Below are 11,471 nucleotides of genomic sequence, written 5' to 3'. Positions count from 1 at the left end.
GAGAGTCTCTTTCTGTTGCCCAGGCTAGAGTGCCATGACATTAGCCTTGCTCATAGCAACCTCAAACTCTTGCTCTTGGGCTCAAGCAGTCTTCTTGCCTCAGCCTCTCAATTAGCTGGGACTACAGATGCCTGCCACAGCACCTGGCTAATTTTTCTATTTTTAGTGGAAATGGGGTCTTGCTCTTGCTCAGGCCAGTCTCAAACTCCTAAGCTCAAGGGATCCTCCTGCCGAGGCCCCCCAGAGTGCTAGGGTTACAGACCTGAGCCCCCACACCTAGCCAAATTTATTTGCCCACAGTACCACATAGGTTGTTTTACTCTGCTGCTGTAACCCTTTTCCAGTTCTTTGCCTTTCTAAGAAAGCCCAAGATCCTTTGACTGAAATTCATGGCCTATCCGAACCTGGCCACTGTACTCTGCTGCCCAGAGACATGCATGCCCTCTTGTCCTTGGCTTGGATTCCCTTGCCTTAAAGTGCACCCTCTCAAGTCCTCTCCCTTCCCAAATCTTGCCTTCGAGGACTGGCTCAAAGCCATTTCCTGCATGGAAATCTTCCTTTCCTTAGATTTCAGCAGGAAGTGATTTTTCTCCTCCTGGTCCAGGCCTTACATTGAGTTTCTCCCTCTTTACCCTGGAGTTATTTGTTTCTACCTTATACTTCCTATTAGGCTAACATTTCATGGGGGCAGGAATTATGTTTTTGCATCTTTCACTTAGCCTAAAGCAGCGTGTGTGCATCCTGTCCATATCACCTCACAGACAGCTATTGTGTGAACAGCTGGCAGGGTTCCCATTACACTATCATGAATTGTCTCTACTGAGAGGCACAAGTTAAGCAGAAGCTTAGAACTTAATTTCTCAAGAAGCCACAAATAGGGGAAAGCAAAGGGAATGAAGACCGGGGTCATTCCTACTTCTGGTGGGGGATACTTTTACATTATAAGTTGCTTGCTTTTCTCCTTGGGATGTAGCTCACACAAAGTCTCATTCATCTTTGTACCGCCCACAGTTTCTAGTGCAGGGCATTAAATACACTCAAGAAAAACCCAACTCAATAAATACGGTGGACTAGAAACTCCCACTAAACCAACTGGTTTAGGCTGGATTGACATCATTTATGGGTTATCCAGGATGGCAATCATCCTTAGGAGAGCCTAGATCACAAAGGCTTCTTGCGTTTCCCACTGACATGGGCAAAATCCTTAGTTTCAAGAATAACTCTGGAGTGTCTCTAGGACTGTTTCAGCTGGAACAGTTGTTCTAAGTCTGGTCCTGGGACAAGCATCATCAGCATCACCTGGGCACTTGTTAGTGATGCAAATTCTTGGATCTCACTTGATCCTCTGAATCAGAAACTCTGAGGTGGGGGCTGGCCATCCACATTTTAATTTTCCCTCCATGTGTTTCTGAAAACAAATTTGAGAGCCACGCCTGAGCTACTTCTTATGTGCAGGAGGCCTCAGCCAACTCTGCAATGTGACATTGGCATCTAGGAGGATCAACGAACACCTCACCTTCTGGGTTCCATGAGTCTCTTGTGGGGAAACAAACAAACAAACAAACAAACAAACAGAATTGAATATTTAAAACAGGTGCAGCATGCTACTACTTAGCTTGAGATTATTTATTTACATCTAAAAAGTAAAAGTTTTCATCAAGGAAAGAGCCAGCCACATTAGAACATAAAGTAATTGACTTGTATTTTTTTCCCCAGCTGACACCTTGATTTCAACTTATTGTATTTTGTGAAATGCTTCATTTATGTCAATAGCTGCTGAAGTTAAAGTTTGAAATATAAAAGTTTTATTTTTTTGTAGCTGCATATGGTAACTACCATTTGGGTGCATTAAAGTTTATGTAACATTTCAGAGAATCAAGCAAAGCTCTGCTTTTCAAGGCTGGTGATGAGTAATGCACGTACCGCCAACTTTGTGTACATATTTCAATGTCTTCAAGAACTTCAGCGCTGTACTGTTTGAAGGTAAAAGTGTGGAGGTAAAGGCAGCTCACTTAACATGTTAGCTCGTCCTCTTTAAGCAATTTTCTGCAGCTAACCTAAAACACGATGGAGAGTTCTGGGTCCCCCGTTGATGGGGAGATAGAGCTGGCTCTTTCCAGTTTCTCAGTAGGGAGGAATGGGATGTATCGCCCCAGGTGCATGGCCACGTGCCTGTGGAAAAAGTGGCGCAGATATTTCCGGAACCTCTCGCCGACAAAGGCATAGATCACTGGGTTGACACAGCAGTGTGTGTAGGCTATCACCTCCGTCACCTGCATGGCCAGGTCCAGGTGCCTGCTTCGCTCACAGCTGTTATCAAAAAAGATTCCTTGAAAAGCAGAGAGAAGGAGAACCAGGTTGTAGGGTGTCCAAAAAATGAAGAAGACCACCATGATAACAAAAATGAGCCGGATGGCCCTGTACTTTTTTTTATTGGGGCATCTCAGCAACGTTTTGATGATTCCTGCGTAGCAGACAGCCATAACGAGCAGAGGGAGAGCAAGCCCCAAGGTGTTCATTCTCAGAACATGGAAATTCTTCCACCTTTCTTCCCCATCCTCTGGGTAAACAGGGCTGCAGATAGACTCTTCAAACAGCTCTTGGGACTCATGGAAGAGAAATTCAGGGAGAGCTGCTAGCCCTGCCAGGCCCCAGGTGACAATACTGGTGATGACACCAAAAGTCACAGTCCTGGCTTGAAGGGCAAACACAGCATGGACGATGGCCAAGTACCTATCGACTGTCATCAGCATGATGAAGAAGATCTCACTGTATAAGCCCAAGTAATAAAGGCCAGAGAGAAGCTTACACATGCCATGGCCAAAAACCCAGTTATTCCACTCAACATAGTGAATCCAGAATGGAAGAGTGAAGAGGAAGAGCAAGTCAGAAACGGCCAAGTTGAGCAGGTAGATGTTGCTCAAAATCCTGAGCCTCCTGTATTTTGTGAGGATCACTATCACCATGACATTGCCCAAGAGGCCCACGATGAACACCAGGGAATACAGAGGAGGCAGAAACCGGGCACCCAGCTCCTTGATACTGACTTTTTCACACGGCAGTGCAAACTCATAGTCATAGGGTGTGGTCCCCAAAGCCTGAACCTCATCTAGTGTGCTTGCCATTTTGCTGGTTCCTATGATAAAAGAAGAAAAAAAAAAAATTCCACAATTAAGCATAATCACCCTTTGTGAAACACACCAGTTGATTTATTCATTCACACAGTGAAGACACCATGTGTAGGCATCTTTTAGAGGTTCTTCAGCATGTATTTCAAAAGGCATATCACAGATGCTGTGAGGGGGGTCAAGAAAGAAAGCTCTGACGTTGTCAGAGTCAGCATGATGCATGATGGGAAGAGGAAAGAGAAATGTTGTGAGACATTAGTGAAGAATGAGGATGTCGATTTCTAAGAGCATTTGAAGGAAGAAATTCAAAACAGGAGAGAACAGTCTGTATAATAATAATAATGTAATAATAGTATAATTATTATTATCATTGTATCTTTTAAGGCATTTTTCATTTTCTGTTTTGAAGTTTATACATGACTTTCACATGTAATACATTACTATTTAAAAATAAAATACTTAATAATAAGTATGATTATTATACTGCAAATAGCTGTGGCTTTCTAGGACCCCATTATTTACTGTCCATCATAACTAATGGGGAAATTGAACATTGAAGAATTTAGTAATTCATCCAACATTCTTTCACAAGTAAATACGAAAGTTAGGGCTAGATCATTAGTCTCTATGTCCATTTCTCCCATCACTAAATTGAAATGTAGTAATTTTTTTTAATTTAACATTTGAAAATGTAGCTATTATAATTATGCACCCTAGTAATTACAGTAACCTAGTAACCTAATAACCTAGGTTACTTTCCTTTTCCTGCCCCTACTGATCCTGAATTAAATCAATCATGAGACAACAGCAACCCCCAAAGAGCTTAGCCATCACAGGGGTGCAGGGACAGAGGGAAAACTTCCCCTTTGCCCTGGAATGTGTCACTGAAAACTCAACTCGCAAAATGCAGATTAATGACAAAGAAGGTATACAGATTTGTCGGCATGCATGGGGGAGAATCACAGAGCAATCGCCCAACAACCCAGTGGGTACACATGCTTATATGCCTTACCTCTTAGGGCGCAAGGTGATGGGGAAGTGTGGGTGATATTAGCAGGATAGCAAATGATTTCTAGGGGAATTTGGTGGGCTTGAAGAACATGCCATGGCCTGGGACAAAGTCTGTTGGGCCCACAGGATGAACAGTGATTCATGACAAGAGCCTCTTCACTGAGTCTAGTCTTCCTTCCTGTGATATGAGTTCAGTTAATGAAGAATAAAGGAACCAGAGGTAACTGTTTCCTTGATTAATAGGCCTGAACTTTAGGCAGGTGAGGGAACGTAGGACAATGACTTCCTCCTGTGCTTTGGGAGAGGGAGAGGATTGCAGTGTGTGTATGTGTGTGTGTGTGGGGGGGGATTGTTCTCTTTGGTGGGCCTGTCCCTGTCTTTATGTAGATAAGAGAAAACTCTCCTTTAGCATCTATTGATCGCCATGGCCTTTCGATTCAAAATGCCCATTATAGCAGAGAGCCACATACTGGGGTGAAGTTCTCTTTGCTCCTTCAGGGGCAAACAGGAGGAATTAGTCAACGAGATTTTTTTATTAGACTCAATATTTTTTAGACCAGGAGCCATAGGCTCTTTGCTAACTTTCTCTAGGAAATTAGTAGAGAAGGAGGAAAACCAGATCAAGGGGGAATCCTGAGAAGGACAGTTAAGCCATGCACTGATCCCTCAGAGGGACTCCTACTGGTCCTCTCCTTTCTAAGCGGAAGGGCCAAGTGTGAGGACATGAATATGTAAGCCAACAGGCATTTCTCAGGTAAGTTGGAAAAACATATAATGAAGGCCCATGGCAAGGAATTGCTTTTGCTTCTTAACAGACTACTGACACCCTAAAAGTGAGGCTTGGGCATGGTGAAAGTGAGAATAAGGATGAAAGAACAGAAACCAATCCTACCTCTATGACCAGGGCAGCCTGTTAACACTGAGCCTCCTTTACTCATCTCCAGAGTAAGGACTGTGCCACCCTGTGGGGGTGTCATGAGGGTCAGATGAGAGGGTATGTGTGAGTTCACATTTTAAACTTGCAAAAGCTATACAACTGGTAGGAAGCCAGAGTGGAAGAGAAGCAATATGAAGCCATTTCGATTGCATTCAGGAAAAAGTAGGGTCCCTTAGGTGGAACTTGTTGGTCTATTTTTATGAGCCTATCCAGGTACATCTCCTACTGATCAGCAGAACACATTCCGGGCTTTGGAGGCAGAAAATATAGTTAAGGAACAAGTGATTCCTATGATCTTATTAGCGTTCTTTTCCTAATGGCATAATCCACAGCAGCTGAGAAAAAAGTACCCATCATTCTACACATTTACAATCATAGAAAATGTCCTTCTAAACTTCAGCACTGAATACGCTACAGACCAGAGCTGCTTGCTCCAGAGGCCAATAGTAGCCTCTACTCACCAGCAATTGTTGGTACTTATTTTCTTTTCCTCTCAAAATGACTTAAAAACAAGCACAATTAAAAAAAAAATACTTCAGTTTTGCTTCATTTGAGGAAATGATCTTTAATTCCTGTGTTACTTCTATAAGCTCAACATGATCAGTATGATCAACTCATAGAACCTTCTGAGTTGGGCTTCAGGGCTGCCTATGAGCTGTTAGCTCTAAAGTTCAAAGCTCAGGAAAGCACCTGGGTTCTCCAGGGTCAGCAACCAAGTCCTTGCTTACTAATTACATGGGGCCAGAGATATAAAAGCTGATGTGGTTTTCACTTCTTACCCAGTCTCAATCAAGATGAATATTTAGGTCTGAAATAGTAAAGCAGTTGGATCTTCAGCATAGCACTTTGCATTTTAGGAAAATGAGGGTCATGGTAAAAAAAATAACAACAAATAAAAGAACACAAAACAAAACTAAAAATCCCCCCAAATTTCACCATGCTGTCCGTCAACCCTTCTCTGCGCAGACATGCGCACATAAACACAAGATTTACAAATGCGAAGTGATGCCGTTTTAGCCAGTTCACTAAAATTATAGTACAACTCAGCTGTGCCATCTGCAATGATTCTTTAGCCTCCAAACTGTTTTGATCTGTTACCAGCTTCTTATCTTCCAGGTAGAAGGAAAAAGGGTTCGTATGTTTTAGTGTAAAGTAGTTTAAACTCAGTGCGATCCATTTATTTGAACCATGATTTTAGATTGTACTCATCCTCTTTATGTTGCCAGTATATAATTTCAGTTTCTTGTCCTTTCTCAGAGGTCCTTTCTAAGATGGTGGCAGAGATATGGGGGAGGGGCAGCATGACTTGAGGCATGGAGCGGAGTGGGCAAGGAGTGTGCTGCTCCTGTGGGTTCTTGTTACATGGCTAGTGTCTGCTCAGTTGGGGTGACCTGGTCCCTGGCATCTGTTGTGATGGTTTGTAGCTAAGGTGCTTGTGATTCATTCACTCTTAGTGCCCCCTGGGCATAGTCACTCACCATTCCCTCAGTGCAGACTGGAACAGATAACCCTAACACTGCCACATCTCCACCAGGGCCCAGGCTCAGGCTTTGCACCTGCTCCTGCATTGACAGCACCAGGCAGGCAAGCTCCTCCTCAAACCCCTGCATGCCAAGGACAAACCGAGGATCACTCAAGAACACAAACTAGGCCAGGTACGGTGGCTCACACCTGTAATCCCAGCACTCTGGGTAGCTGAGGCAGAAGGATCGCTTGAACTCAGGAGTTTAAGACCAGCATGAGCAAGAACAAGACCTCATCTCTACTAAAGTAGAAAAATCAGCTGGGTGTGGTGGTGTGCACCTGTAGTCTCAGCTACTCAGGAGGCTAAGGCAGGAGGATTGTTTGAGCCCAGGAGTTTGAGGTGGCAGTGAGCTGAAATGTTACCACTGCACTCTACTCAGAGCAAAGGATCAAGACTGTCCCACAAAGAAGACAAAAAGAGTGCAAACTAGATCTTTTCCTGCCAGAACTCCAACCTAACTGCATTGGCAGTGGGTAAAGAAGTGCCCTGTGGAAAGACATCCTCTGGGGGGTTCTCTGCAACTTATCAGACGGTCCTCCCTTCCCCCTAGCTCTGGCCAAAGCCTGGGCAGGGAAGGTAGAGACCCACAGACATGACTGCTTCCTTTACTAACCACTGTCTGTCTTCTCATATTGTCTGGAGTCAGAAGAAAGTTGCCCCCTCCTCTCCATTCTTATTTTGCCAGGTTCTCCCTAAGATAAATGTCTATGCTTTAATCTAGAGGTCCTCAAACTTTTGAAACAGGGGGCCAGTTCACCGTCCCTCAGACAGTTGGAGGGCTGGACTGCAGGCCCCAGGACGAATCAGCTGCTAAGCAGGACAGGCAGCAGTGGCAAAAACACCTGGAGTGCCGGCTAAATGTGTAGGCAGCTGCATGTGGCCCACGGCCCAGAGTTTGAGGACGCCTGCTTTAATCCATCAATCTTGACTCTTGAAATGCTAAACTATGTTATACAAATACATATGTGTAGATCATTTTATATGTGTGCACCATTTTATGATCCAGTGTGTAATGGTTATGTTTTCATGTTAATAAGCATAAATTTATGTTCACTAATTTTAAATTTTAATTGAATGTTGCAAAGCTGAGTTGAGATTAAACACTGGAGACCCTTCTTCAGAAAGCATATCTAAATTGGGACTGACATTTTAATTAGAAGAAAAAATTACAATGATGACAGTGCTGTAAGGGTGCAGTCGACCCGAGGCACTTACTCATTGCTGATGCCATGTACCTTGGCTCACCGAGTTTTAGAAATAATACATCGTATTATTTCATATATATAGAAAACAAGAGCCATCAAGATACACACGGCTTTGATCCAACAGTTCTGCTCTTTGGAATTCAGCCTACGAGAAAACACAATAAACACCAAGATGTTCGCAGGGTATCGTTTTCACAGTAGAAAGAAACACGGAAATGGCAACAGTCTACGCGTTTCACACTTGAAAGCTATTCCGAATAAACTGTAGTCCATATTTATAATAGATTATTGTGTCACCATGATAACTAGTGGTGGAGACCAGGTAAAACCACAGACAAATATTTATGAAAAATGAAGAGTATCTAATGTGTGTAAACTGAGATTGCAACAACACCCAACTGTAGATAGGTGGAGAATATAATGAGCAAATAATTAAATCAGCTGTGGTCAAGAAGTGATTTTTTTTTTTTTGGATAATTTTTAAAGTTGCAAAATTCTTAATTTTGTTATATGCCCTTATCAATTGAACTGTAGCTGAAGGCAAAGGCACACTGGGTCGAAAACTTAGGCAAATTACGAGATGAAGCGATTACTCATCTGAACTTGAAACCACAAACTGAGTGATCTAAGAAACTTGCAGTGGAGGCCACACAAGGTGAGGTGTTTCAATTTTGTTTTAAAGTTTAGAAATGTGTGTAGCTTGGCTGTCTTCATCTGGGGTGCGGTTGACTTACGACTACCCAGATGGGGGGAGGGAAGACTTCCCCTGAGGGCCTTGAGACCTGCTCTGGCTGGGGGTCAGCTAGCCTCCGCCTGAGGACTTAGAAGGCCCTTCAGGTGACGTTGGGATACACCCCCATGTGGACACGTGGTCTGGGTAGATGCCAGGTTGCACAATGCCTCCAAATTATCCAGTGTGTGAGATTCTCACATCCACACTTTCTCTTCTACTTCCTGCCCCAAGATTCTTAGTGCTTCTGGCAAATTCTGAAGAGAGCGGATAACATAGGGGCCTCTGTTCTTCTCTTGCTGGGCTCTAACCTTTCAGCCACGAAGCTGGGCATGGTGCTTAGATATCCCTGTGCAAACCTCAGAAGGACACCTCTAGGGCCCCACCATAATTCAAACCTCCCTGTCTTAGGAGGAGTGAAGGCAGCTTCTCTGCGTGCTCAAACACCCCTTAAATGCAGGCCAGATCCCTCCCTCTGGGGTACCGGCACAGAGAGTCTTGTTCTACTCCAGAGATGCTCCAAATAGAACCAGGATGCTGAGACTCCAACTCTCAGAGCCTCTGAATAAAAGAAATAATTTATTTCTCAGCATGGATCAAATAATACACAATATAGTCAAACATTTTCTCCCTATCATTTGGTTTTCTCTTATTGCTTACAACTACCTGGAAAAGGAAAAAATACTAGAAGGAAAAGAGTCTCCGAGTTCTGGAAGTTTACGTTTTTCCAGACAACTAGTGTGAGATGAGTCAAAACTAATTCCGCCTTTATCCATGTATTTGTTTGTTCTCACAGCTTTGCAAGGTAGGTTTTTATATTTCCATTTTAGAGATTAGCACACAGAGGCTTGGCAAGGCTCAGTCCCCAGCTGGAGGCCCTTTTGTTAGTGTCCGGCAGAGCTGGGGCTTCTCGCGTGCCCCCTGTTTTTGCCTTCCTGTCCCATTTACTAGGACCCCTGAGCTCAGGATTGCATAAATGATTGTGTATCTTTTCTATCTTGTGGTTCTGCTTTCACACATATAAATCTCAAGTCTATTTTCAGTTCAGTTTGATATATGGCATGAAGTACATTTCTAATTTACTTCTTTCTAAATGGTTGACAAATTTAAAAACACTGTATGCTGAGTAACCATCCTCTCCCCCTCTGGCTTGAAACATGACCTTTGCCATATACTCTTTCATCTGCTGATTCCAATCGTGTATTTTATATTCCACTGATCTCTTATTTCTATGCCAGAGACGCTCTTAATTATTCTTGATTTATTGGGTTATTTGCATAGATTACCTGATTGTATAACTTCTTTCATTATTCATTGCCAAATACATCTTATCTACTAGGGCCACTTGTATTATTCAATACACTTTAGGATCATTTGGTCAAGTGCTTATAAACATATAATTTGGGGTATAATTGTATTACATTTGTGAGAAAATCAAGGAAGAATTAATAACTTTAGAATATAAAGTTGTTCTGATCTGTGAGAACATGATGTGTCTACTTACCCTACTCACCATCCTCGTTTTAGTTACTGGTCTTGTATATTTCTTATTACATTTTTATCTAGATTTATATTTTCTGAGGCTACAGTGCATGAAATAGTTTTACCTAATATCTTTTCTAATTGATATTTTTAAGCTGATCATCTTTCTGATTAAAAAAAGTAAATTTCTCTAAGACTGCTAGATAAGCATATTATCTATGAAATAGATCATATCTTCCTTTCTTGTATTTCCCAGGTGTTTCTTTTAACTTATTGCTTAGGATAGAACTTCCACAGCAACATTAAGTAAATAGTGGCATCACTACATTTGTCTTATTCCCAACTATAATGGAACGCTGCCCCCTCCCCCCATGGCTCTCCCCAGTTTTTCAAAGACCGCAAAGGACAGACTCACCAATGAGCCTTTCTTTGTTCTTTGAGACCTCTAGTTTTGATACACGTTTTTAAGAATTTGATTAGAAATCTCTAAGAACGATCTTAATTTGCATTTCTCTGATGACGAGTGCTGTTGAACATTTTTTCAGATGCTTTTTGGCCATTTATATGACTTCTTTTGAAAAATGCATTGAGATATCATCTTCCCCAAGTCAGAATGGTCATTATTAAAAGGTCAAAGAATAGTAGATGTTGGTGAGGATGTGAAGAAACACTTACATGCTGTTAGCGGCAATGTAAATTAGTACCTCTATGAAAAAACGGTGGGGAGATTTCTCAGATAACTAAAAATAGAACTACCATAAGCTCCACCAATTTTGTTAGAGAAATTTTTCTCCAAAAATTTTTCTCCAGAAATCTCAGTTATCTGATTTTTCAGATAACTAAAAATAGAACTGCCATAGCTCCAGCAATTTTGCTACTGGGCATTTATCCAAAGGAAAGCGCATCAGAATATCATATGGATACCTGAACCCCCATGCTTGTTGCAGCACTATTCACAATGGCAAAGATACACAATCAACCTAAGGGTCCACTAGTGGATGGAGGGATACAGAAAATGTGACACACACACACACTGGAGTGCTATTCAAACCATAAAAAAGAATGAGATCATGTCTTTTGCAACAACATGGATGGAATTGGAGGCCATTTTCCTAAGTGAAACTGTTCAAAATCAGAAAGTCAAACACGCATGTTCTCACTGAGAAGCAGGAGCTGAATAGTTGTGCACACACACATAAAGTGTGGAATAACAGACACCGGAGTCTTGGAAAAGTGGAGGGCTGGAATGGGATGGGGGAGCAGAAATTACTTAATGGACATAATGTACATTATTTGGGCAATTTTACACTAAATGCCCAGACTTCACCACTGAGAAAATATTTCAGAGTTTCAGAATGCTATTGGAATTGTCATCATCAAGTGACTTGTCTGCCATCTTCACAGCATTTTACACCTATTATTTGCCCAACCAATTTTCTTTCTTTTTTTTTTT

General features: G+C 42.2%; 1 protein-coding gene across 1 annotated transcript in view; it reads right to left on the bottom strand.

Moving 5' to 3' along the window:
* Window positions 1-2,057: 2,057 nt before the first annotated feature.
* The window catches only part of CCR3 (C-C motif chemokine receptor 3), an 11,009-nt gene continuing 1,595 nt past the window's right edge, over window positions 2,058-11,471 (bottom strand). Inside the window, exon 2 of the mRNA XM_003794521.2 lies at window positions 2,058-3,136. Within this exon, the coding sequence (XP_003794569.1) occupies window positions 2,058-3,125 (1,068 nt within the window). The 5' untranslated portion in view covers window positions 3,126-3,136. The remainder of the gene's footprint in view (window positions 3,137-11,471) is intronic.

Source organism: Otolemur garnettii, unplaced genomic scaffold (genome assembly GCF_000181295.1).
Source record: "Otolemur garnettii isolate 467f Iridium unplaced genomic scaffold, OtoGar3 scaffold00082, whole genome shotgun sequence".
NCBI classification, from domain to species: domain Eukaryota; kingdom Metazoa; phylum Chordata; class Mammalia; order Primates; family Galagidae; genus Otolemur; species Otolemur garnettii.
This window is presented reverse-complemented; position numbering and strand designations above follow the sequence as displayed.